The following is a 27916-nucleotide window of genomic DNA, read 5'->3' on the forward strand; positions in this document are numbered from 1 at the left end:
CAGCTTGGAGCCTGGAGCCTGCTTCGGATTCTGCATCTCCCTCTCTCTGCCCCTCCCCCGCTTACACTCTGTCTCTCTCTCTCTCAAAAATAAACATTAAAAAAACGTTTTTTACTAGTGACTTCACCCGAGCACTAACTCTAGCCTTGTTTTCCAGCACAATGGGTTTTCTAAGAACAAGTATGATTTCTGTAGCGCCTCCAAGTGTACTCAGTGCCTTCCATCAGAGCGTCCTATCCCCACGACAGCTCTATGGCCCCAGAATTGTTATCCCCACTTTTGAGATACAGTCCAGGGTAACTCAACTGCCTGAGTTCCCTCAGTAAGTGGTTGGCTCAGGACTGAAACTCGGGGCCACAGAGCTCCAAAGTATCCTCTCTACACGTGGCTTCTCCGCTCCCAAATACCGAATGAAGCACGAAGGGTTTCCGAACGAAATCAACATTCTCCTGGCATTAAATGTTAGGGAAATCTAAATCCTTATGCTGAGTAACACATCAGACACTATCTTCAATTCAAGTCCTATAGAAGCTCAGAGGCCAGTGGAGGGGGAGGGTAGCAACAAGCCAAGAAGGGAATTCTCTGAGGATATTGTCCACTGCCACCCAGCTTCACACAACAGGGGCCTGGACAATGAAACGTAAGAATCCTGGTTTGTGTCCGACCCCAGGCAAAGGGCACCTCTGCGCACAGGAGGGACCACAGTGGCCAGCACCAACCAGTTCCGCAGGAAAGACACTTGAATGTGCTCACCTATCAGACAGGTGAATACTTGGCAGAGGCCCCAGAGTTCTGTGTCTGAAGACTTGGAGACATTATTGAAGCCACAAAAATTGTGACTCAGATGTCTCTGTAAGACAAGGACCACCGTACGAAGCCATTCTAGTATCCGATCTAGAGAAACCCCAGCTGATTCCTCCACAGCTAAAATGACTTAGGGGCACCCGGGTGGCTCAGTCGGTTAAGCGTCTGACTCTTGGTTTCTGCTCAGGTCATGATCTCACGGTTTCGTGGGTTCGAGCCCTGCACACTGTCAGTGCAGAGCCTGCTTGGGATTCTCTGTCCCCGTCTCGCTCTGCCCCTCCCTCCCTCCCTCGCTCGCTCTCTCAAAATAAATAAATAAACTTAAAAAATTATTAAAACGGCTTAGTTGCCATGACTTGGAAGAGCCAAAAGACTTAAGCCACAATTTAGGCTATTTATTCCCAACTGAATGAGAAATAAGGCCTGCCAGAGGTAACAATTTTAGCTGCGATATCACTGACCCCAAACTAGACTCTACCCACAAGAGCTGTAAGAGAAGGCAGTGGCTTTCCACTTGCAGGGGTGACCGGGCGTGTGTCTACATCTCTTTAAAGCCGTTAGAGTGGCGCCTGGGTGGCTCAGTCGGTTGAGCGTCCCACGTCAGCTCAGCTCATGATCTATAGTTAGTTGGGTTCAAGCCCATGTCAGGCCCTGTGCTGACAGCTTGGAGCCTGGAGCCTGCTTCGGATTCTGTGTGTCTCCCCCTCTCTCTCTGTTCCTACCCCAGTCGTTCTCTGTCTCTCTCTCAAAAATAGATAAACATTAAAAAAAAATTTTTTTTAATAAAATAAAGCCGTAGGAGCACTGAGAAACTGGGTAGCAGGTGCAGCATTCTTCCCTCTTTTCCCCGGCTTACAATCAGCGTGGACTCTGCCGCGAGGCTATTTCTGTCCCCTCTGGCCCTGGTGATGATGAGACAGAGGTCTGTGCTTTCAGGAAGTGGCCTGGAGGTGTTGAGACAGTGGCTCCTAAGTGTGTGGACACAGACCCTCCCCAGGGAGGGGTGCACAAACGTGTAGCTAGATGTGCCACTGTTTCCACCGAAACAGTGTCCCTGGAGCCCTGGGTCAGCCACCTCCCCTCTATCTACGGCATCTGTGAGCACCAAGAACTATCTTGCTTCACATGTTTTCTCAGTGAGCTGACTCGGCGCGTAGGTAGTTGCAGCAGGGGTACTGACAGGCGAGGGCTCAGCCCTGTTAGATACCCCCCCTCCCCGCCCCCACTCCCGCCCCCGCCCAGGCCGCTGCCACTCTCCACCAGCAGCAGTGGGAGTTCTGTTCCTCTGTCTCCTCGCCAGCACTTGGGAGGGCGAGACATTGTGCTTTTTGCCAGTCTGATGTGTGAGAAATGGTATATACCACTTCCCATGGCTGTTTTGACTTTCGTTTCCCCAATTACTAGGGAACTTGGGGATCTCTTCATGTTTACTGGTCATGCGAGTTTGCTTTTTTCCCTCCACTGCCCGGTGTCCTCTCGTGTGGCCTTTTTCTCACTGATTGCCATTACCCTTCACCTGTTCTTCCTGTTAACCTTTCATCTTTTGTGTGTGCCGTAATTGCTGCTAGTCTAGCACGTGTCTTTGAGCTTCGTTTATGACGTGTCGGGGCCTGAAAATGTTTTGATCTGGGGGTGGTCAAAATTATGGGCTTTTCCTTCATCATTTGCGCTCTCTGAATCTTGTTTAAGAAATCCTTCCCTATCCTAAGAGAAAAAAGGAAAAGAAAAGGGAAAAGAAAGGAAAAGAGAAAAAAGAAAGAAAGAAATCCTTCCTTACCCTGAAACTGTAAATAGATCTTCCTATATCTTCTCTAAAGTTGTAGCATTTTGCTTTTTCTAATCAGGTCTTGAATCGTGATCTGGAATTTGTTCTGATATCTAAGCTTATATCATAGTTTGGTGTCATAAACTCAGAGTCAGACTGCCCCGTCACTTATCCGCTGTATAAATAAACTTGAACACATTATTTAATCTCTCTGTGCCTCAGTTTCTTCCCATGTAAAATGGGGATAATTATCATATCTATCTCACAGAACATTATGAGAATTAAATTAGTCCATGCATGAAAAATGCTTAGAACAGTGCTTGGCAGGTATTAATTGCTGACAGATGGCTGTTATTATTTTGAGCACAAACTCCAATGAAAAATGTGATTACTAGAAGTTATTATGGCAAAGTCTAGCACCCAGGAAACACTGAGCTACCATCAGAGAGCTACAGAGACCAGGGAAACAAACTTCCGGTCCCCAATAGGAATGAGTGCACCCACAATACACACAGAAGCAAGTGGACAAGAAGTTGTCATTGTCATTCTGGCTTAGCCAATAATCTAATTTAAAACAACTGTATTTAACAATTTTAATTTAGGGCACCTGGGTGGCTCAGTCGGTTAAGCGTCCCACTTCGGCTCAGGTCACGATCTCAAGATCCCACTTTGGATCCTTTGTCCCCCTAGCTCTCTGCCCCTCCCCGGCTTTTTCTTTCTTTCTTTCTCCCTCTCTCAAAAAATAAAAGCAAAAACAAAAAAAAAAAATAATTTTAGTTAAGGTGTGCCTCAATGGCTCAGTTGGTTAAACATCTGACTCTTGATTTCTGCTCAGGTCATGATCTCACGGTCAAAGGATCAAGCCCCACGTCAGGCTCTGCGCTGGGCTTGGAGCCTGCTTGGTATTCTCTCTCTCCCTCTCTCCCTCTCTCTCTCTCTGTCCCTCCCCCACTTGCATGCATGTGCTCTCTCTAAATAAATAAATAAGACAATTCGAGTTTAATAAATTATCTCTATGAATCACTCCTCTGAGTTCCACTTGGGATGTTATCTTAACTACAGGGATCGAGGCAATTAAAACTCTTAAGTACATTCCAATTTCATTTCATACCATGCACTGGGCTGAGAATATAAAGCACCAGCTGAATGAATGAACTTTCTGCCCCCGAGTGAATGGATGACTGTAAACAAAGAGTTACAGGCACATGTCAATGTCAGCGTAGAGCAGGGTTTCTCCATTTTGGCACTACTGACTTTGGGGCTAGCAGATTCTTTGTCGTGGGGACTGTCCTGTGCACGGTCGGGTGGATGGTCAGCAGCTTCTCTGGCCTCTACTCACTAGACAGCAGCAGCACGCCCCATCACATTGTGACAACTAAAAACATTCCCAGACATTGTCAAGTATCCCCCTGGGGGCAAAATCACCCCAGACTGAGAACCACGGGACTACAGTTTCCATCAAAGAGGGAATCCCCACTCTGAGTGAGGAGGTGGAGGAGGCTTTATAGAGGAAACATTGGCTCAGCTGACTTTAAAGGACAGGCTGGGGCGTCTGGCTGGTTCAGTCAGTAGAGCATGTACCTCTCAGTCTTGGGGTTGTGAGTTCAAGCCCCACGTTGGGTGTAGAGATTACTTAAAAATAAAATCTTTAAGGGGCGGGGATAAAAAATAAAAAATAAAATCTTTAAAATAATGATAAGTAAAGGACAGGCTGGAGTTTCCAGGAGAAGTCTGGATTCTCTGGGACATTCCAGGTGGAGGAAAAATCTAGGCCTATTGCTCAGAGGCACAAGGAAACTTGACAAGATCCATCTGTTTGGCACTTAGCCTCAGGGTAAAATAACTTAGCTCAGGAAAAACTTTAAAAACTTTTTTGAGAAGCATTTTCATTGTAAAAAAAAAAAAAAGTAACTGAATCATTAATTAATATGTTCTCACACAGGCTGTTTTGTTATTTTGTTGTTTTGTTTTGAGCAAAATGATTTTCATTTCTGGGTCATCGTGAAGCTACCGGCTCGGGAAAACCAACAGTCTCAGAGCGCTCAAGGTTGAAATACAAGCGCCATCATCAAGGGCCTGGCCTTCCAAAGGTTGTCTAAGCTCTGAGGGATCTCAGACCTTCTTATCAACCAACGGTAAGAAGAGTACTGATCTGCCAGGGCACTCTCAGACTTGCTTTATTCTTTCTCCAACCTTGGCTGCTGAATTCATTGCCCTGTCGTTGAGTGCCTGGTTTGCTAACCCAGGGCTCAGGTGCTTCTGTGTTTGGTCCTGGAGACATTAGACAGCGAGATTGTCTCTATATAACCTAAGTGCATTGGCATGCTGGGAAATCTCCCTAAAGTCGCTGCAGCCCATAGCTCCCGTGGGTGTGCGTTGACTGTGGGGCACCCAGCCTTTCTGACGTCTTTGGTTCTCTCACAAAAGCCCTGAGGGAGATTGAGATGGTCTACTCCTCTCTCCATTGCCAGAAAGAGAGACTATGAACCAAAAGGTGAGGTTTATGAGAACCAGGTGGAGGAACATAGGCTGAGGACAAAGAATGAGTGATGAGACATATGGTAAATTGAGGCACCTTCTCCTGGGCTAATGCTCACGGATTGTTTAGGTGGTCACATTCGAACACTTGCAATGCTCTGTGTCTGAAAATTCAGGCCCTAAGGCTCAGCTTGGTTTTGTCTCAACAGCATCGTTGCTGGTCTCTGGCCACGCTTTTCTTGAACTTTGCAAACACCTCACCCCTCACAGAGGGTTGAATGGTGCTCCCCAAAAGCTAAGCTCAAGTCCTGACCTCCAATATCTGTGAATGTGACTTTATTTGAAACAGGGCCTTCGCAGATGTAGCCGAGGTGAGTTGTTATACCGGGTTAGGGTGGGCCCCAAATCCAAAGTCTTTATAAGAGAAAGGAGAGGGCGAGTTGGATGCAGAGACACAGGAGCCACGGGGAAGGCCGGATGTAGAGAAGCAGAGACTGGGGTGACGCAGCTGTGAGCCAGGGAACACCAGCAGAAGCTAGGAGGAGGCAAGGAAGGCTCCCTAGAGCCTTCAGAGGGAGCGCGGCCTTACCAACACCGTGGTTTTGGACTTCTGGCCTCCAGAACTGTGAGAACGCACTTCTGTTGTTTTAAGCCGCCCAGCTGCTGGTAATGGCAGCTCTAGGAAACGGATACGCTCCTCGGTCCCCAAACCGCCTTCCTTCAGAGCTCTTGGCTGTGGCAACCATTTACTCAGCTAAGCACACGTCTCCATAATGGGCAGACGGGCAGGGGAGCCACAGGGCGAATCCTTGTGCCCGGGGGTTGGCTGGCTGGCCGAGGTCCACCTGTCCTCCCCCGTACAGCATCTCCTGTGCCTGCACACCTAGGGCAGACCCGAAAACCGGCGGGCTCTACCGTGAGGCCCTTCACGTTATTTCCCGTAAGCATATGCCAGGGGGAAGGGCCACAGATGTGTGCCTTTGGGTTGTTCTCAGAGAATGAGTAGTAGATAATTATCAACAGAATAATGAAACAACACTTATGATAAAGTTAAAAATAATTCCTGCCATATGCTGAGACTGCAGAATTCGTGAGGCTGGTTTCCCACTCGATGTGAGGCACTCTCCTGCTCGCCAGATGTGCAAAGATGAATCAGACAAGGTGCCCGAGCTCAGGACGGCTCCGGGCATGCCACCAACGCAGCACGAGGTGAGCCCCCGTCAGCCGGGCGGTCTCCATGCTGACCCTGCGCTATACCAAAGTTTTACTTAAGCCCGTTCGGCCCTGACCCTCCTAAGGATATCGGAGTTACTTCCCATAATGCCAAATGAGTGGCTACGTAGCAAGTATGGTGTGACTTAAAAAAAATGTTTATAGTTGGGATGCCCATTCCACGTTCTATTGCCACACCAAGCGGGTATCAGATGCGGGTTCTGGCTTATACCTCGCCTCCTCTGGGAGCCCACTCTGATGTGGATCTGGATGAGGGACTATGTGTTCAACAGATGTTGAATCGTAGGAATCTGGTGCCAACCCGTGTGGAAGATCCTATCCAGAGCTCCTAGAGTGACTTTCCTCCAAGACCCCAGTGCCACTGCCTTTCTCAGAAATAAGGTCTAATTTTCCACCGCCTGGCAAATCAAAGCCTAGCTTCTCAGTTTTACATTCAGTGCCCTCCCTTTCCTGGTTCCTCCTCCCTTTCCACACTTGCTCGGTACCCTTCAGGGGCCGTCTGCTTCAGTCACACCATCACGTTGCTGTCCCCTCCCGGCTTGCCTCTGCTCTCAAGTTTTCTGCCTCGGAATCCCAAGCTCTCTCCAACAGACCAAACTGCCTTTGGAGGAAACAGAACAAAACTTTTCTCTTTTTCAGGAGCCAGAGGTCATCGTGGTCTTGTTCCCAGTTTGCAACAAAGCACAACTTGTCTCACTTTCCTTTTCATACAAGCTCTCTCGTATAAAATAGTCCCGTGTGTGTCTCGAGCTTCCTAGGGTCCTTGGAAAATAAATAATAGTGATACAGCCTTTTAACTGCACACGAAACGCCTCTGAAAAACCCTGCCCATCTGCCCATTTGATGCACAGGGCGTAGGAGAGGAGGCAAACACAAAATTAAACCTAGTGAGCAGTCCCGTGTGGGTAAGATAAGGTAAGAATGAAGACAGTTCCATTAGCAAGAATAACTGAGATAACTTGCTTTAAAAAAGAAAAAAGACAATTTTGAAAATTAAGGGGATCTCCATATTCTATCACTTAACAACAGGAAGCACAAGCTTCTCTAAAATTTCCCAGCAAAACAATTTCATAGCAACAGCCACTGAAAGGTAAGACTTCTGTGATTTCGATTTTACTTATCTATTATTCATTCTTTGTGACTCAATCTAGATGGGTAAGAAATGTCAAACTTGAGATTAGAAATTTTTTATGATGAGTGGAAAACCTAGATATGAAATCTCTCTTTCAGTGACTAAAAAACAACCAATTTATTGAAAGGCACTTGTGAAAGTTTAAGCCTATTTAAAGTTTCTTTCTTTTGCTGTACCCACTTAAGGTGTCTTTACTTTTAACCTTTAATGGTTCTCATCAAAATCTTTGAAAATTCAATAGGTAAGACAGATCAGCCTGAAACTCGACAGCAAAGTTATAATGAGTGAGCAATTTTAGCCTCAAAATAACTTTTTTTCTTCCCGTTAATAAAAAACAACCTGACTACTATACAGCTTGCTCAATTTTTTTCCTCTGGTTTTGGCAAAAGCGGGTAGGACATCTAACTGGAGCCTGGTTTTGAGTTCACCTAAGACCTAGAGAAGCAAAACAGAAGAAACAGGAAACACAGTCACTTTACCCTAGATGTTAGTAGTAGTAACATAGGACCACGACTGCCCTGCATCTAGTCAAGGATACTCGATGGCCACTGTCAGGAGAGATCACCACTATTAAAACCACTTTCTGACTAACAGAACTCTTTGTTTCGGTACACACATCTCTGTTAGAACTATAGTTTTTCCACACCTGAAATATCAGCTTTTACAAGTAAGGACAGTTTTTCCTTGAAATGCCAGGTTCAGAAATTGGAACTGAACCTACCGAATTCAAGTTTTAGGTTCTAGGTTATTTCTTCTTATGATCCCTCTCATATTCAACCATTATTTTTCTCTTGGTCATTCATTCTTTCAGACGTTGTAGAATCTTCTGTATGGAAAACATTTAGTTTTCTATATTCAGGGTGATAGTTTCTTCTGTGAGGGCATTACAATTTTTTCTACTGATGGCTAAGAATTATGAACAATAGTGGAGAGACATCCAGTCTTAGCAGCTTGGTAGACTGGATACTCTGAATTATGACCACCTATACCATCCCCCCCCCCCCCATCAGCCTTCTGTAAAACATCCACATGCCAGATAAATTGTAGCAGTCATACTCTAAATACACTGATAAGATTGGAAGAGGGATTTCCTCAAGACCTAAAAATGTATTAACAAGATGGTAAGCAAACCACCAGCCTTCATGTAGAGCTTGGGGAATAAAGGCCTCAGGCCACAGGGATGAGGGGTGCCAACAAGGACCAGGCTTTGGGCCCTAAGAGAGTTGGGAACCTGAGTCTAAGATCTTCACCTAAAGCCAAGGACTAGAAAGGCCCCCCATGGGAGAAAATCTAGGCTAGAAAAGAATATCTGCAGGCATCTTCCCAGCTCTGTAATGATGGGAGATAGGAATCAAGCTTAATATAGACTGTTTCCCCCAGTATCTTTTTCTACAAATATTATGGTCTGCACTATGCATGCACTTGGAAACTGTAAGCCCAGAATTCAAAGTGTCTCCAAGTGATGTGATTTGCCTGAAAGGCAAGTATAAATTCTCTTTGGAGAAAAGTATTCTCAATTCAGGTACCTTAGGAGTCCCAAATTATGTATTCCCAATTAAAAAAAAAAAAATTGGAAACATACAAGGAAAGAAGCCACTATGCCCAAGAGGTAGCAGGAAAAAAAATGAAGATTCAAATTCTTAAGAAATTAAAATATTGGAATTTTCAAAAACACAATATAAAGTAACCATGTCGGGGCGCCTGGGTGACTCAGTCACTTAAGCGTCTGACTCTGGCTCAGGTCATGGTCTCAAGGTTCACAGGTTTGAGCCCCGCATCGGGCTCTGTGCTTACAGCTCAGACCCCAAGGCCTGCTTCAGTTCCTGTGTCTCTCCCTCTCTGTCTCTCTATCTCTCTCTCTCTCTCTCTCTCTCTCTCAAAAACAAATAACATTTAAAAAAAATTAAAGTAACCATGCAAATAAAACAGAGTGGAAATAAATGATCAAAGAAATAAAGGGAATAAAAAATAACCATGTGAACTTGAAAAAGAATCAAACAGAGCTTGTAAAAATGAATCACTGAAATTAAAAATTCAGTGGATGGAAAAAAATTCAGTGGATGGGTTAAATAGCAGATTTGGCCTATATGAAGAAATAATGGGTGCCCTGGAATACATATCTGAAGAAATTATTCAGAACGTACCGTACGGAAAATATAAAAGTTAAGATACAAAGAACAGAATAAGGAGGTCTAAAAAAAACTGACTGAGGTGGCAAAAGAATAGAATGAACAGGGGAGAGGCAATAGAAAATGCCAGAGAAGTTTCCAGAATAGTGAAAAATATCTGAAGTCATCAGACACAGTATACAGGACAAGGCATAATAACCGTGAGACAAATGATATACTAAGAAAGCTAAATACATCTGTACCTAGATATATCATAGTGAAACTCTATCACACCAAAGAAAAAACAAAACTCATAAAAGCAGCCAGAGAACTTTCAAGAACTGCTGCTGGAGCAAGTGGATGTCCCTAAGAAAAAAAACCCAAAAACTCAACCTACATATTACTTCTTACTCAAAATTAACTCAAAATGGATCACAGACTTAAATGTAAGACTCTGAAACTTTTAGGAAAAAAAATAGGAGGAAAACCTCAGGATCTTGGGCTAGAAAAAGAATCTTACTCTTGACACCAAAAGCATAGTCCATTAAAGAAAAAATTGATGCACTAAACTTAAATAAAATTAAAATCTTCTGCTCTGCAAAGACCCTGTAAGAGGATGAAGAGACAAGCACATAAGCTACACACTGGGACATTATTTGCAAACAATATATCCAAAAAGAACTAATATCTAGACTATATAAAGGACTCTCGGGGAACCTGGGTGGCTGAGTTGGTTAAGTTACCAGTCTTGGATATCAGCGGTCATGATCTCAGGGTTGTGAGATCAAGCCTCATGTCAGACTCTGCAATGAGCATGGAGCCTGCTTAAGATTCTCTCTCTCCCTCTCCCTCTGCCCTTCCTCCCCTGCTCATGTTCTTGTTCTCTGTCTCTCTTTACATATATATAAAGAACTCTCAAAACTCAAAAGTAAAAAAATAAAAAAAATAAAAAAAAATAAATAAATAAAAGGGAAATCCAATTAGAAATAGGCAAAGAACATGAAGAGATATTTCACCAGGATATAAAGATAGAAAAACGAGTACATGAAAAGATATCCAACATCATTAGCAATCAGGGTAACAGAATTAAACCCACAATCAGATATCACTACACATCTATCAGAAGGCCAAAATTGGGGCACCTGGGTCGTTCAGTTGGTTGAGCATCTGGCTCTTGATTTGGGCCCAGGTCCTGATCTCAGGGTCGTGGGATCGAGCACCGTGTCAAGCACCATGCTGAGTGTGAAGCCTGCTTGAGATTCTTTCTCTGTTTCCCTCTGCCCCTTGTCCACTCGTGTACTCGCACGTGCTCACTCTCTCTCTAAAATAAAAAAAAAATTTTTTTTAATAATCTGACTACGTGTTGTTTCAAAGACACACTAAAACATAAGGTGTAAGATAAAATCAAAAGGATAATAAAAACTCTACCATATATTACGAACAACTTCAAGTCAATAAATTGAAAACTTCAAAGAAAATAACAAATTCCTAGAGCAATGTAGTAACAAAAAAAAGCACTTGCAAGAAACCGAAAGGCTAGTAATTCCATAATCATTGAACTCTCAATCAGTAGTGAAGGACTTTTTCCACAAAGGAAATACAAAGTTCAGATAACATCATAGGCAAGCTCTAACCAATTTTCAAGGAATGGATAATTTCAATCTTTTTCTTCTCTTTGAAGAGAATAAGAAAAGAAAGAGAGAACACTCACTAATTTATTCCATAAGCTGGACGTGAAAGTCAGACAAGAGCAATACAAAAAAAGAAAATTAGAGGCCAACTTCATCACTATACTAGAAATTTTATTTTTTTTTAAGTTTTTATTTATTTATTTTGAGAGAGAGACAGAAAGAGAGAGCAGGAGGGTAGACAGAGGGGGGGAGAGAGAGAGAATCCCAAGCAGGCTCCACACTGTTAGCGTGAGCCCACTGCTGGGCTTGAACTCATGAAGCATGAGATCATGACCTGAACCAAAATCAAGAGACTGACACTCAACTGACTGAGCCTCCTGGGCCCTGCTGTACTAGAAATTTTAGCCAGCAAACACTAAAAGAACATCACTACTACAAATAAGTATACAGTAGGGGTGCCTGGGGGGCTCAGTCGGTTGGGTGGCTGACTTCAGCTCAGGTCATGATCTCACGGTCTGTGGGTTGGAGCCCCATGTCGGGCTCTGTGCTGGTAGCAGAGCCTGGAGCCCGCTTCTGATTCTTTGTCTCCCTCTCTCTCTGCCCCTCCCCTGCTTGCTCTCTGTCTCTCTCTCTCTCTCTCTCAAATAATAAACATAAAAAAAAAATTTTTTTTAATATAAGTATACAGTAAAACCTTGGTTTGCAAGCATAATTCATTCTGGAAACATGCTTATAATCCCAAACACTTGTTTATCAAAGAGAATTCAAGAACCGTTGGTTCAGTTGTGATCACGTGACATTAGGTATCACATACTGCTGGTATTGCAAGACATCGCTCGTTTATCAAGTTAGAATTAAAAATGTTTGCTCGTCTTGCAGAACACTCGCTGAACAAATTACTTGCAATCCAAGGTTTTCCGGTATACATATTTTTAAAAATAATTTTAAAAATAGGAACGGGGAAAGAAAATACAATGTATTTGCAGGTAACATTATTGTCTACATTAAAGACCAAAATCAAAACAAAACAAAACAAAAAAACCCTGGAGATAAGTTTTAAATATATGGCTTTAGTAAAATGACTGGATAGAAGGGCAGTAATCTAAAATATAACTTGTGTGCTCACTTCAGAAGCACATATACAGGAATTAGAACTATAAAGAGATTAGCACGTCCCCTGCACAAGGGTGACATGAAAATGAGCAGCATTCCATATTTTCCTTTTTGTACTGTTTCTGTAAGCCTGAAATTATATCAAAATTAAAAGTTGAAAGGTACGTGTGACCTCTTAGGTCAGGAAACAAATTTATAAAAGAATAGAATCTTATAAAATATATGGAAACTAGGAGTAAATCTAACAAAAGGAGTGCAAAAGCTTTGTAAGGAAAATTCTAAGAGGTTCAAGAACTAACTGGAGAGATAAGCTATTTTATGAATAGGAAAATTCAATATTATGATTGCTGTTTTTTTTCCACAAAAGTTTCTATTGTTTGAATGCAAATGCAATTAAAATCCTAAAAGAATTCTTTGGGAAACCATGCAAATTGATTCCAAAATTGCACAAAACAAAGGGCAGAGGCATTTTTAATAAAACAGGTCGGGGGCAGGGGGGGAGGGCTTGCTTAAATACTTTCTATTGCCATAGAAATGTTGATGTGTGGTATTGGTGGAGGGATAAACAGTAAACCAATGGAAGAGAGAGCCCATGAAACAAAATCCACACATATATGGAAACTTACCTGATAGAAGATCAACAGGGAATATACATGATCTATTCACTAATGTTTTGGACAATTGGCTACATCCGTATGTTAAAAAAAAAGATTTTTTTTGCTGTATCACACCATACACATACACACATACAAGGTGGATTAAAGATTTAATATAAAAAACAAAGCTTTATTTACAACTTTTAGAATATAGGAGAATATCTTTATTAAGGACTTCTTGAACAAAATATAAAAAACACGAAACACACAGAGAAAGGCTAATAAATTTGACATTCAACCTAAAGATTTCTGCCCAAAATATATAACCTAATTCTAATCAAACATTTAGACATAACTTCTAGTTTACGGGAAATAGAGAAGAGTTAGAAGACACAATGAAGACACCATCAACTTCCAGAATCTGAAACACTCTAAGAAATATTCTGGCCTGAACTCTTCAAAAAGTCAATGTCATTTGAGGTGGAAAGGATGGATAAGAAACTCTTCTAGATTAAGAGAATAAAGTGACAAGAACAAGATGTGATGCATGAATGTTGAGTCTGGGATTAAAAACAAATCAATACCTAAAAATGACATTCTTGAGATATTCAGGGAAATTCAAATGTAGACTATATATTATTTATTCTGGGATTATCGTTACTTTTCTTTTCTCTGTACGCAACATGAGACTCCAACTCATGACCTCAAAATCAAGAGTCTCATGCTCTATAGACTGGGCCAGTCAAGTGCACTTATTGTTAATTTTCTTAAATGTGATAATAATATCGTGGTTATATAGGACACTTGCTTTTTAAGAAATGCATGGTGAAATACTGAAAGGTTAAAGTTCATCATGTTTTCAGTTTACTTTCAAATTGGATCAACAAGTTGTTATTAATTGTTAAATCTGGATGGAAGGCTTATAGATGTTCATTGTTTTTGTGTTTATATGAAAAATTTTTTTTAATCTTTTAAATATTTTTGAGAGATAGTGTGCTAGTGGGGGAGGGGTATATATATAGAGAGAGACAGAGGATCCAAAGCAGGCTCTGTGCTGACAGCAGAGATCCTGATGCGGGGCCTGAACTCACAAACCACGAGATCATGACCTGAGCCAAAGTTGGACGCTTAACCGACTGAGCCACCCAGGCACTCCTGAAATTTTTTATATTACAAAGTTGAGGGGACATTTACAACTTGTGCTCTTCCAAGCATATCAATACAAAGGTGAGAAAATACACCACAAACTGAGAAAAAATGTTTACAACATCAAATAGTAAAAATGGATTAGTATCCGTAAGAAAAACTCCTCAAAGAAATCTGTAATAAAAAGACAACTTCACATAAAATGGGCAAAAGACATGTGAAACTTTTCACAGAAAGCAATCAAGAATGACTATAATACATATGAAAAGATACTCAACCTTGTCAGCATTTAGGAAATGCAAATTTAAACACTGAGATTTCTACTCTGGCCAGAAAGCAGTGACAGGAGCAGAATTTACCTTCCCCATGTTAAACAACTAAAAGCCTGTACAGAAAATATACTACAAAGTTTTTCAGACACTGGACAACAGCCAGTGCAAGACAGTGACTCTTGAGAGAAGAACAAGGCAAGTCCAATAATTGTCTGAGGTTACCGCACAGTGTCCACACTATAGCGTGGTGATAGGGAATCTCCATGGGCAGAGAATGCAGGAGAGCCAAGATAAAGTTTGTAGGGCAGAGAACTGGAAAGAGGGGAAACTACAAAGGGAGAGTTCCAGATCTACAGAGGGTTTGCCTGAGTCTTCAGCTGAATACTAATCAGTGTATGCACATGAGGAAACTACCCAAAGGTGGGAAAGAGCCACCAGAAAAGAACAGGCAGCACAATTTGGGAGTTCATATAGGGCTCAAAATAGTTCTTGTTCCCATAGCCAGAGAGGGGAAATCTCATAAAAGACAAAGCATAGTGGAGAGTATTCAGAAGGGTTTACTCCCGTGGTGAGCCAAATTAGCCCCAGCGCCTCATTAAGCTTAAAAGCAAGCTATGAAAGGATCAGACTGTTTCCAAGTAACTTCATTATGTTCCAGAAAAACCTCAACATATTTAAAGGAATACAAAAACTCTAGTGCACAACAACGTAAAATCCAAAAATTACCAGGGATACAAAGTAAATTACAACTCAATAATGGGTGGGGGAAAAAAAATCAATCAATAGAAACAGACCAGAAATGATACAGATGATAGAATGGCCAAGTACATTAGAACAGCTATTATTAATGTACTCTGGGTGTTAAAAAAAAAAAAAAAAAAAAAGGGAGGAAAGCATAAGCATGTTAAGGAGAGGCATGGGGGATATAAAAAAGACACAAACGGAACTTCTAAAATTAAAAATAATGTCTGAGGTGAATACTACACTGGGTGGGATTGAGAGAAGATTACATACTTCAGGAGAAAAGATTAATGAATGTGAGGACATAACAATGGAAACTATTCAATACGGAACAGAGAAGAAGACTTAACCCAAATGGAGCATCAGTGTAACGTGCGACAACTTCAAACAGCCTAACATACAAGTAATCGGGAGTCTTAGGAGAGGGCTGAGAGGAGGGAAAACAGCAAAAAGTAACTGAATAAATAATAGCCCCAAATTTTCCAAACCTGGTGAAAACCATAAACCCACAGGTAAACAGCCCAAGCAGAAGAATGATGAAAAAACTACACCAAGCACATCATAATCAAATTTCTTAACAGCAGTGAGAAAACCTTAAAAGCAGCCAGAGGAAGAGAACAAGTTACATATATGAGAACAAATATAAGAATAATAGCAGTCTTCTTGCTGGAAAGCACAAGAAGATACCACTAAGCGTCCACTAAATTGACAAAATTGAAAAGTGGGAAACTAAGAAGTGCTGGAGAGAATGCGAAACAAAGGTAAGTCACATAACGCGCGTCGGGGTGTAAGCTGGTTCGGCCACTGTAGAATATAGCTTGGCATTATCTTGCAAAGACGAGGATTTCCATACTGCGTGAGCAAGCGATATCTCTCCTATATACAGAATGGTCACAGCGGCATTGTTTGCAATAGCAAAAACAAAAACACACAAACCAACCCCAAATGTCCACTAACAGAAGAATGGGTAAATTGTGGTCTATTGATACAACACTATAAAGCAATAAAAATGAATGACTCTCAAAATATACTAAGCTGAAAAAAGCAAGTCACAGAAGTAAACATACATTATGCTATTTATATAAAATTCAAAAACATACAAAACTTAACATTTTATTTGCGAATACATCCATATGTTGTAAAACTATAACAAGCGGGAGAATGACAAATAGAAAATTCAGAATAATCATCACTTGAGACACAGAGGGTTTCTAAAATGCAGGTGATACTCTATTTCTTGAGCTGGCTCATGGGTACACAAATATTTACTATTCTTTATACCTTATATATACACATCTGTGGATTTCTGTAGGTATGAAATACTTCATTTAAAAAAGAGAGGAGTGGAAAATGTGAAAGACTTGAAAAATGAAGACCACTATTTATGTATAACAATAAAATTAGTGTACAAAAGTATACAAAGAAAATGTTCAACTTTTTATTGTCTTTCTGTGCCCTATACAATCAGTATTAATCGAAAAGGGCCATAACCCTAGTGTGAAAAAAAAATAAGCAGAGTCTCTGATGCTTTGACACAATATCTGAGTACCTGGTGCTCCAAGTTAGACAACAGTAAATACATTAGCCACCCATGTCTGATTCTCTGTCTTTCATCTGTACTTGGATTTTTCTTTATCTTTGGATTTCCTGGGACTCCTGCTTCGGTCTCTCTTTTTACTCCGTTCTCTTTCATAGGGGTCTGTTTGGTATTTGGCTTTGTGACTGTTACTGTAGTGGCCGTCCCTTTCTCGAGATCGGCTACGACTTCGGTTTTGAGGTCGGTCTCTCTTTTCACTCTTTTGTTTCTCCCAACAGCTTTCCTCTTCTTCATAGTGACCAAACCCCATTTCCCTGTAGATATCCTGTCAAAGGAATGGAGAGACAGTTACAGGTGAATGAGTAGAAGGATCATCTTGTAGTCACTGTCAATTAATAAAACTCAGCGAGGAGCTATACCAGCTCAGACTGGAACACTACCACTAATGCCCAGAATCTTGTAAATCAGAAAGCAAAAATAATTCACAAAGAGACTTAACCATTTTTCTTATCGATCTCATTGCTTTGTATCTACTATTTCAGCTGAACTAAAGGATCAGATCCAAAACCAAGAATTGAAATCATCCAGCTGAAAACAGAACAAGTCTTTAGAGAAAATCGTGACACCAAGAACTCTGGTTGTGGCTGCTCACCTTTCTACCTCTCCCTTCTTCACTCCCAAGTGATCGGCAATGGAATTACTAAAATTCCCCTAAAAGCCCAACTTTTACCCCTAAAAGAAGAGATAGCCAGGAGAGGTTTTAGACAAGTCAGTCAGTCCAAAAGGAAAACAGATACTACATACTTTGGTCTCATTATTTTTCAAGTGTTTATTTTATAACAGCTCCTCTCCAAATCTTCAAAGAAATTTTTCCTTGTTTACACTACACTGATGTATGTTTTTATTAAAAATCATTTATTTACATATATCCTTAAAATGAGCTAAGAAACAATGGAAAATTCCACTGCCCTTAAGACAGACAATAGAGTAGGTACATTAAATTCCATTCTTAGTAATTAACAGTAGTAATTTCCACACACAGAAGAGGGTTACTTAAAACAATTCTCTTTCTGCTTGTGTTCTACCCCTAATTAAAGTGAGTATCTCAGCAAGTAGCTGAAATCTAAAGAGACCAGAGCCGATGCTCTTTCAAGAGATAAGTTCATAAAATCCAACTTCCTTAACAGATTTCTCTCAGAGGAAAGGCAAAATCCTAAGGATTGAGCTCCCAAGGGTGCCAACTCTATCACCACAGACATTATAGTAAAGATAAATATCAAGGTTTAAAATCTAGAGTGATGAATACCCATGGTTAAGGACTGGGTTGTAAGCAAAGATTCATAATTATTCCATACACTGTCCAGATACTGTACATGACACCCGGCATGGAGATTGTCGTATGTGAAAACAGATCTAACATGATTGTTATAATCAGTGTTTGTGGAATACAACATTATAAACTGATTCATAATTTCCCACACAATCCCAATAGGTCTTGTCATTCTAAAAGAGTCCCCAAGGTAGAAGAATGACTATGTGGTTTAACCCTTTACCAACTGTTTTCTAGCAAAACATGACAGCCCCAGATCAAAGAATTTTTTGGTGCTTCCTGTAACATACACAAAATGTAAATACCTATGTACTATTCTGTCTGTACACTTAATTCTTGTATTGGCTGAGAAAACCAACTTTTAAGATGGAGAGATCGCTTAGCTGATGCGTAACTCTTTAAAGTCCTCAGCAATTATACAAATAGGCAATTAAATGCTTTGAGTGTTTAAAATTACAGAGAAAGAGATAAAAGACTACACAGTACTTAATTTTTTGAAAAAATTGAGGAAGCTGAAAATGTGAAATGGGCAGAAGCCTTAAAACCTCTCCTACTTGGATGGAGTATTTTCAAAGCTACACAAGCTTTGAAGTCAGGCACCTCTCGGTTCAAATGGTCTCTGCCATTTAGGAGATGTGTCAAACAAATAATCTTGAGGTTAGATTTATCAGGGGAGGTTTCATAGAGAAGTTAGGACTGGAGATGAACCTCAAAGAGTGAGTGGGTTTGGCTGTGGATTGGCTGCAGGAAGGCTAATGCACAGAGTGGAAGTGAAAACCAAAGAGCAAGGAAGAAATCAGCACTGTGTGCATAAAAGAGAAACTTCAGGTGGCTGGGTGAAGTCATATTAGAACAGATCCTGTAAGTATGTATGTGCTAGCACAGTGCTAAGTGCTTTGGGGGCACAATATTACCCTCATTCTAGAAATAAAGAAATTGAGACTCAAGAGATCTATACAGGTTGGAGATTATTATTCAGTTGAGCAGTAACTTGACATATAAAATTGAAGAGGGGGTGGTACAGAATAATGAAAAAAAACCTCATACCTGACTGAATCAAAATAATGTTAAAGTTCTAGCTCTCTGATTAAACTCAAAAGGCTCACAGGCCTGTGGGGTCAGGAACTTTATATCTAAAGTGAGAGAAATTAATTCGATGAGCTCTAAGTCTTTCCAGTACAGACTATAAAAAATTATATCATTTTATGGGTGCCTGGGAGGCTCAATCAGTTAAGCGCCCAACTTTGGCTCAGGTCATGATCTCATGGTTCCTGAGTTCGAGCCCTGCATCGGGCTCTCTGCTGTCAGTGCAGAGCCTGCTTTGGATCCTCTGCCCCCTGTCTCTCTGCCCCTCCCCTGCTCTCTCTCTCCAAAAATACATAAACATTGAAAAAAAAAATCTTAAGAAAACATTCTATCAATTTATACACGTAAGACATAAGGCAAAATGATTAAACTAGCATGTGGCTAAAAAGGAAAGAAAAAACACCATTAAAAAGTCCTATTTATTTATTTTTTTAAGTGGCCAATTTAAACCTTAACCTATCCAATGATTTCATGTAAAGCAGTCCAAAAAAAATCTAAACTAAGAGCCATGCTTGCTCAGGTCTTTAGGACTCAATCAAAGGTTTAGTTAAATCTAAATCACTAAAATAATACTAAATGATTAAAATGACAGTAAAAATAGAGTCCCAAATTATAAGAATAATAAACACCTTAAAAGCCACAGAGGACTGACAGCCAGAATGAATACTTCTCAGCAAGGCAAAACCCACAGCCGAGAACTCACTTCCTGGAACCCCAGTAAAGCCCAAACCTCAACAACATAGTAACCACCTTTGGAATAAAGACATGAGGTGAAAAAATTAAACAGAGAAGTTTCCGAATTCAGTAGTAAGTCTGTCACTCAACAAAAAACAAAGAACTTCAAGAAATAAGTTAAAACATTCTTAGGGAACTAGGCTTACCAAGCAAAATACCAATAAGTAGGAAAATCTGAGCTATACCTGAAAATAATCTAGCACTGAAAATCCCCTTTAGTGATTATATTTTTGAGACTGAACTCAAAAGGATAAAGATCAGAATAATACAAAAAAAATCTGGCCCACTAAGATCTTAAATACAGATGCTATTACCTGGGAAAAAAAATAAGAGAAAATTAGTATAAGAAAAAATAAGAGAAAATTTGATTAGTATACTAAATCAAAGTACAAAATCAGGGGTGCCTGGGTGGCTCAGTCATTTAAGTGTCTGACCCTCGATTTCAGCTCGCGTCATGGTCTCACATTCATGAGATAAAGCCCTGTGTTGTGCTCTGCACTGACAGTGTGGAGTCTGTTCTCTTCCCCCCTTTCTCTGCCCCTCCCACGCTCTCTGTCTCTAAATAAATAAATACACTTAAAAAAAAATAACCAAGTACAAAATACAAAAACATTTGCTTTAATATACTTTGAGGGGAGAAATAAAGTTAGGAGATTATTATTTAGAATTTAACAATTTTATTTTTTTAACTTTTTTTTTTTTTTAACGTTTATTTCTGAGACAGAGAGAGACAGAGCATGAATGGGGGAGGGTCAGAGAGAGAGGGAGACACAGGCTCCAGGCTCTGAACTGTCAGCACATAGCCCGACGCTGGGCTCGAACTCACGGACTGTGAGATCATGACCTGAGCCGAAGTCGGACGCTCAACCGACCGAGCCACCCAGGCACCCCGAATTTAACAATTTTATAATTACCAATGGACTTAACATTATTTGAAAGATACTAACAACATTCCCCCCAAAAGTACTTGATGCCTTTTACTCCTTGCCAAAAAACAAAAGTGTTTGCTATCATAAAGTTTTAAGTAATCAAAGAGAAGATAAAAACGATTTGCAAGAAGAGGAGGGAATCACAGACTTAATTAAAATGTGGCCAGCTTTTGGATTTTTTGGACCTCTGATGATTTCAAATACACCAAAGTATATCTCAGGCCTGATTTCACGGATTCCAGATTCCATGTACAGGTGCAAGATGAGAAACCGCAGCTAAAAGGAACACATGGTGAGTGTGGTGGTAGGAGGAAGCAGGGGTAGAGACCGAGGGGTTTTAGTGGCAAATCTGCTAAATATTCACAGAGACGGGACGCAGCCACCATTTTAAAAGATTGGGGTGGTCTTAGGCTAAACTGATAGAGTAGAGACATTAGTAAGAAGAGGCAGATGTTCCATTAGGTCACACTGGATTATTATACTAGGGGACAAACTATAGTAGCAGAGCAATAGAATTTAGGAGAGGAAACGGCCAGGAAGATACTCCAGATAAGAGCAGCAGCAGAGGGGTTAGGAGTACCCGTCCAGATTTACACCGTGCTTCTCCTACTTATCGGTGGTACAAAACCAGGCAAGCGGCTTAGCCTCTCCAGTTCCCACGTCCTCTGCTGTGAGAGGGAAAATCGCATCCACTGCACACCGTGAGCACACAAGATGTCAGCTATTACGGATTCGTGTGCCTATTATTTGGAGGATTGAGTAACTGAGTGAAGGTGTAACTTGACAAATGAGGGCAGGTCACGAATGATGGCCATCTTTAAACAGCAGAAAGGCTATGGAGAAAGATACACGAGATAATAGCAAGAAGTAGGGACGTATGCTATCTAGAACACAGGAAACTAAGAATATATGTAAAATATGTGTCTGCTGAAATTTTTTTTAAAAAATGAAGAACAACCCATGAAGCACATTAAATGGTTACCTCGGGGGCAGAAGGGGACAGGGGACAGGGAAGGGGACAGGTTCTCCGTTTGTACCACTTTATAGATTTTACTTTGGAACCATACAAGTGATTTTTAAAACCAAAAAACAAACAAAAAAAATTTAAGCAATCCCTAAACATCGAAAAGAAACAAACTGAAATATCAATCTAGTTAATGGCCTCACCACAGAAACTATTCCAAGTGATTTAAAACACACTAATTTGACTGTAACAGTAAAAGTAATAATACCCAGTGTAGAAAATGTGTGCACCCATGTTTTCCTTCCCTTAATCTCAACAACATACCTATAAGGTAAATATAATCTCAATTTCACAGAGGAGGAAACTGTAGCGCAGAAAGCTCACTAACTTGTGGAGGCCACATCAACGAACAGCCGTGCCGAAATGTACACCTAGTTTTTCCGAGGCCAATCCCTTACTCTGCCAACCATACGCATCTCTCCTCTGCGTTTCTGCTTGACCTTCTTACCATCTTGAATTTTCTCCCTTCTCACCTTTGCCTACTAAAATCTCTGCATCAACCAGGGCCTGGCTGAGAAGTCCTCACGTGGTTAATTATGAGTGCTGTTTTTATTTCAGATACACAATATAGAAACGCATAAATGTTCCGCGGGCCTGAAAACCTCAACAGCTATCGGTACTATACGTAACACTTGGTAATAAATGAAAATGATAAATGAGCACTTTTTCAGCATAACCACACTGATGGGAATTAGTGTCCGCATGTATGGAAATCACACTTGTTTTGCAATATGGAACTAAATGATATACTAAGCTACTTTGAAAACAATCTTTTATCATTTGTGATATATGTTCTTGACAATTAAAGTTCATTAACCCCAATGAAACCATTGGGGTTAGAACATACGCACCCTGTCCAGATCTATATGCTTAGTCCCTAACTTCCGTCGCTAAGATGTAATGTACAGAGGGATAAAATGGTTACCCCCCTGCAGCTAAGGCCGGACACTCGAAGTACCTGATTAGTATTTTTGATCGGCATATAGTCCTCATCTTCTTTTTCTTCAGAGCAGTGACGAGTTTTCTTCTTGTGTTTCTTACTTGTGTGGGAGTGACTTGATTTCGGATCCTCTGCTTGCTCATCTAGTACAAGATCGTATTTCGCACTGCAGCAGCTAGTTAAGGACAGATGTGAGAACTGACGCTGATAATACATCAAAACATAAGAATCTGGTAAACAAAGGAGGCCATGAGGCTAAAGGTAACTTTTTAAAGCAAAAAGCAGCTCACAAGCATAGAGTTTATTTCTAATACAAAACTAACTCCTATTTTCTTTCATTACATAGTCAGGGAAAATGGAAAGAACCCTGACCTTAAATAAGCAATTAACAATCGGCAAGTAGGTGGGCAAAAAACATGTGTCCACAAATAAAATAGAAGTAGCAAAAAATAAGGAAACCTATTTGTCAATAATGAAAAAACTTAGAAAAGGAGGCACATGTTTCATTGGAAAAAAAAGAAGGTATTACAAACCCCAATGGCAGAGGAGCTACATAAGACAGAAGGTACATTCAGGAGACTCTTCCTTTGAAGTACTAATTAGTTCAACCCTCTAGGAGGAAACTTAGCAATGCAGAGCAACAACGACCATATTTTATTTTATTTTATTATTTAATGTCTATTTATTTTAGAGAGAGAGAAAGGGTATGACCAGGGGAGGGGCAGAGAGAGAGGGGGACACAGAATCTGAAGCAGGCTCCAGGCTCTGAGCGCTCAGCACAGAGCCCGATGCGGGGCTCAAACCCACAAACTGTGAGATCATGACTGGAGCTTAACCGGATGCTTCACCGACTGAACCACGCTGGCACCCACAACTACCATATTTAAATTACAGTAAGAATTTATAAAAAATTAAAACAAGTTAAATGAACAAAGACATATATAATGATTATTTTTAATAACAAACTGACAGCAACATAAAGCACAGTAATGAAGATAGTCTTCAATATATTGTAGAACTTCAACATGATGGATTATTGCAAAGAAAGCTACTAGCAATGATAAATGAATGTAATGAAAAAACCTGGAAAGGTGTTTATGAAAAATTAAAAGTGAAGAGATTGAAATACTGTCTATACCATACGGTAATCGTTAACTTTACAAAGCATAAAAGATGAAGACTTGAAAGGAACGAGAAAAAGCATCATTTTTCTAGGTGGTAAACTGTGAGTGAATCTTTTTTTCTTTTTTTTAGTTGAAGTGTGGTTGACATACAATATTGTATTAGTTTCGGGGGTACAACATGGTGATTCAATATTTATATACATGAATGAATCTTGTTTTAATTTCACATAAACATGTTATGAAAATTATGATAATGTATTTTAATACAGAGGTAAGTATTTTTTTCTAATGTACTATTACATCTTAGAATAAGAGAAAATGTAAAACTATTACAACCTCTATTGAAAATAACCTCAAATTCTAATAGAATTTGAAGAAGGCTAACAAGTGTCAGAATAGTGGTTTAAAAAAAAAAAACTCTTCTGAAGAAGGCCCGCATGCAGAGCAATTTTAGTGGCAGGTGGGACTAGAGTAAATCGCAGACACACTTCCCTCAGGACTCGAGTTCCAGGTCTGCCCTCACGCTGCCGCAGCTCTGCGCTTTCCTCAGGGACGTCTCACTTCTACAGAAGATGGAACAGGAAAACGCTGCACCCTCTGGGTTTCACAAGATGGCTGCGATGGCTAATCAGCCTGCACCATCCACTACGTCACTCCATCATCTCTCACTTCTTTGCTCCCTTATAGTAGGTCACAGTTTCCAGAGTAGCTTCTGGAGCCTCTCTTTTTTCAGGTACAAATTTGGTAGCCCTTGCCCAGCATTTCACCTTACTGTGTTGCTTTACACATGCCGCTCCCTCTGTCCAAAATGCTTTAAGCAGTGGTTTTCAAACTGCTGACTGTAACCTGTCAATGGGGAGCAAAATCCACTTAGTGGGTCACGGCCAGCACTTTGTAATAACGTAGAACAGAAAAGAGTATACGGAGCCTCGGAAAAATACCAGTGCGTTTGTTTCAATTATGTGTGCGCGTGAATGGCTATCCTTGGATTGTGGTGGGTCCAGATATAAACCGTATTTCTGAAATGATGGATCAAGTTAGAGAAAACAGCATCCCACCTCAGCCCTCCTCTCCTCACATTCAAGTTGCAGCTTTTGTCATTTCTCTTAGTGTTACCCGAGGGTGTTCCCTGACTCCTTGCCTCTACAAGCCCCATATCCCACAAATGCACTTCTTAACAACACTACAGACATATTTATATTTGATCCATGGTAATTATTTAAGGTCTGTTCATCCCCCCTCTCCAACAATAAAACGTAAGGTTCTATAAGGGCAGGGGCTATGTTTTATTGCTTAGTATACATCAGATGCCAAATAAGTATCTGTAGATTATTTATTATACCCCCAGACGTGACATTTGTCACATCTCTTTTCCCTTGCTTAGCTACTATCTTCTGCTCACTAGTATAGTCAACACTTGTAGATGCCAAATCTTTCCAGTTAAACACAAATTTGAGATCTCCCGTCTTCTTTTCCACAGTTACTTCCCGAGATCTACCCTAAGTTAAACTTGCCTTTCCTTTTGTTCTATTTTTTTAATCTTCTTAGTAGTAGTGTAATTTATTACAGCAACTTCTTTTTTTTCAAGATCCATTAAAGTGTATCTCCACCATGACTTTGTAACTTAAAACTTACTATAAAAAAAATTTACCAGATTATTACATTGTCCTCTAAATCTCCTTTCCTTGCCATAGTAACAAAGTAACATATAATATAGAATGAGGACAATATATCTCTTAGTTATACTTTTTGTTTTTTATCTCTTACATATTATAAACACATGTTCTACCAATCTAATATTTTACCTGAGATTATAAATGCCTTGCTGAAGTGAAATCTATCAACTACCAACAACATAAAGACCACCGTATTTGGTCAGACTCAAGAATTTCCTTTTTCTTGTTCAATATCCTGTTTGAGAATGATTAACAACGGTTTACATCAGGACATGTCTGTCTTCTCCATCCATTTCAAAAGACTGAAGGCAAGCATTTTTCAATACTAGTCAAATGTGGTTGTTTAAATTAATTAAAATTCAACAAACTTTACAGTTCCTCAGTCCATTTCACATGCTCAAAAAACCACATGTGGTTACTAGCCATACTGGATGGTGGAGATATTTTCTAGCACTGTAGAAAATTCTACTGGAGAGCACTGGGCTACAGATTTATTCTCAAACATACCTGGTTTCCTTTCTTAACTTTCAGTAATCTATCATCTTAAATTTAAAACATTTTGGGGCGCCTGGGTGGCGCAGTCGGTTAAGCGTCCGACTTCAGCCAGGTCACGATCTCGCGGTCCGTGAGTTCGAGCCCCGCGTCAGGCTCTGGGCTGATGGCTCGGAGCCTGGAGCCTGTTTCCGATTCTGTGTCTCCCTCTCTCTCTGCCCCTCCCCCGTTCATGCTATGTCTCTCTCTGTCCCAAAAATAAATAAAAAACGTTGAAAAAAAAAATTTAAAAAAAAAAAAAACATTTTAATACTACATATTCTTTCTTTGCAGCCTGACCTACTTACCTCTGTGAGGGAAAGACACCTCCCTGTACTTTATACTCTATGCCTATACTTCCTTTTATTTGTCCCACCCACTTCCCTTCTTCCAGCTGCAGTTACTAGTAAGTCTAAATTTAATTTCAAAGATTTGTTAAATAAATCTCAAGTGTATTCCATCCACACCTTTTATGATTTTAATATTTCAATCATATCTCCTCTAATGTTCACCTTTTTAGACTGGAACTTAGCTTACTGTTTGCTGTGTATGCATGTGAAAGCCTCTCCTCATGTTGATTATGTCAGGGTATTTCAGCTTTATCCAGCTGTTACACCTTACAATGTTTCATGTATTGTAGACAGTCAACACATTTTTTTAAATGAGTATATAACAAGTCAACCTGATATTCATCTTTCTTTGATGAATACTTGGAAAGGAAATGTCTAAGGCAGTGTGGGAAAAGAGAATCCCTAAATTACTAACAGAAATTAGGAAACAAAGAAACCATTTACCAGAAAGAATCACAAAAGAAATAACTTTTGCAATGTGTAGAGTGATAGATTTATAATGAGAATATCAATGAAAAAATTGAAATGACATAATGTAAGCAGTATGTCTCTGATTTTTTTCTCAACCTAAAACCTCAAAAAACTTAAATTAAATGGTCAAGTCAATGAATTTCTTTTTAATCCTATAAAAATCAACTCTTGCTTACAGTATGAGCCAAATAAATATTTGTTGCTAGACTGACAATGTACTAAGCAGAAAGAAGCAACCTAATCATATAAAATAACAAAAGGATTTTGTTAATCTACACATTTACCATCTCCAAAGAAGTTAAACATTACAAGGAAGGTTAACACCAAGAATTTAGCTAAACTATATGAAGAAAATTTCTGACTATGGGGAACTGAAAACATTACAATTATATACAGAAAATACAAATCTTACCTGAAGATTTCAGAATAAGTGTTAACCTTAACCTAAGAGTAAGGAGGGAAAAGAATTAGGCTAAAGATCTCTTTGAACTGTAAACTCCATAAAATAGAGAAAGTACCAAAAAGGGAAAAGTATATGTAAGATGGTGAAAAAATATTAACAATAAACTAAATGATGTCTTCACAAACCATCTGGATTCAGGAACCTTGTCTTCTACAGACTTTATGACTTATAACATATCACATAGTACTCTACACAGAGTGGATGGTCTACATCCACCAATTGGTTCTTGTGAAGGATACTCCTGCTTGGGCTTTACTTTATCTTTCAAAACTAAATTAGATGGTTTATCCTGTTCCTTTTCATACTCCTTGAAATCACTCTTGGTGTATTTCCCACCTATTTATTAAAAAAAAAAAAGAAAAAAAGAATTTAGTAAGAAAACTCACCTAATTTATCAAAGAACAAAAATTATTTTATAAGAGGTATAACATGAGCTATTTTATAAGTAGCATATATACTGAGGAACAGAAAACGAATGAAGATTAGTAATTCATTCTCCATTACCGTTTTTAAATGAAATCTGATACCTATTTTGCTAGGTAGCCCTATGCTGCCACCTAACAATTTATGAGAGTATTACAACATCAAACTTTCAATCCTAAATTACACAATGAATACTTTCACTGGGAAATAATGCGGTGTTTAAGGAGAACCATTGAGTCCATAAGAAAATTAGGTCCAAAGGAAATTGATGGCTTGAG

At 39.9% G+C, this 27916-nt stretch overlaps 1 protein-coding gene and 1 non-coding gene across 2 annotated transcripts in view; one reads left to right on the forward strand and one right to left on the reverse strand.

Moving 5' to 3' along the window:
* The first annotated feature begins 12269 nt into the window (after positions 1-12269).
* On the forward strand, positions 12270-12371 carry LOC132668097 (U6 spliceosomal RNA). The gene has a single exon (XR_009605466.2). It is a non-coding gene; the product is annotated as a U6 spliceosomal RNA (small nuclear RNA).
* Positions 12372-13521: 1150 nt separating this feature from the next.
* The window catches only part of PPIL4 (peptidylprolyl isomerase like 4), a 37123-nt gene continuing 22728 nt past the window's right edge, over positions 13522-27916 (reverse strand). Inside the window, exons 11-13 of the mRNA XM_078447455.2 lie at positions 27455-27551; positions 22619-22766; positions 13522-16881 (exon numbers count right to left, since the gene is read on the reverse strand). Coding sequence (XP_078303581.1) covers positions 16630-16881; positions 22619-22766; positions 27455-27551 — 497 coding nt within the window. The 3' untranslated portion in view covers positions 13522-16629. The remainder of the gene's footprint in view (positions 16882-22618; positions 22767-27454; positions 27552-27916) is intronic.

Source organism: Panthera onca, chromosome B2 (assembly GCF_046562875.1).
Source record: "Panthera onca isolate mPanOnc1 chromosome B2, mPanOnc1 haplotype 2, whole genome shotgun sequence".
Classification (NCBI taxonomy): Eukaryota; Metazoa; Chordata; class Mammalia; order Carnivora; family Felidae; genus Panthera; species Panthera onca.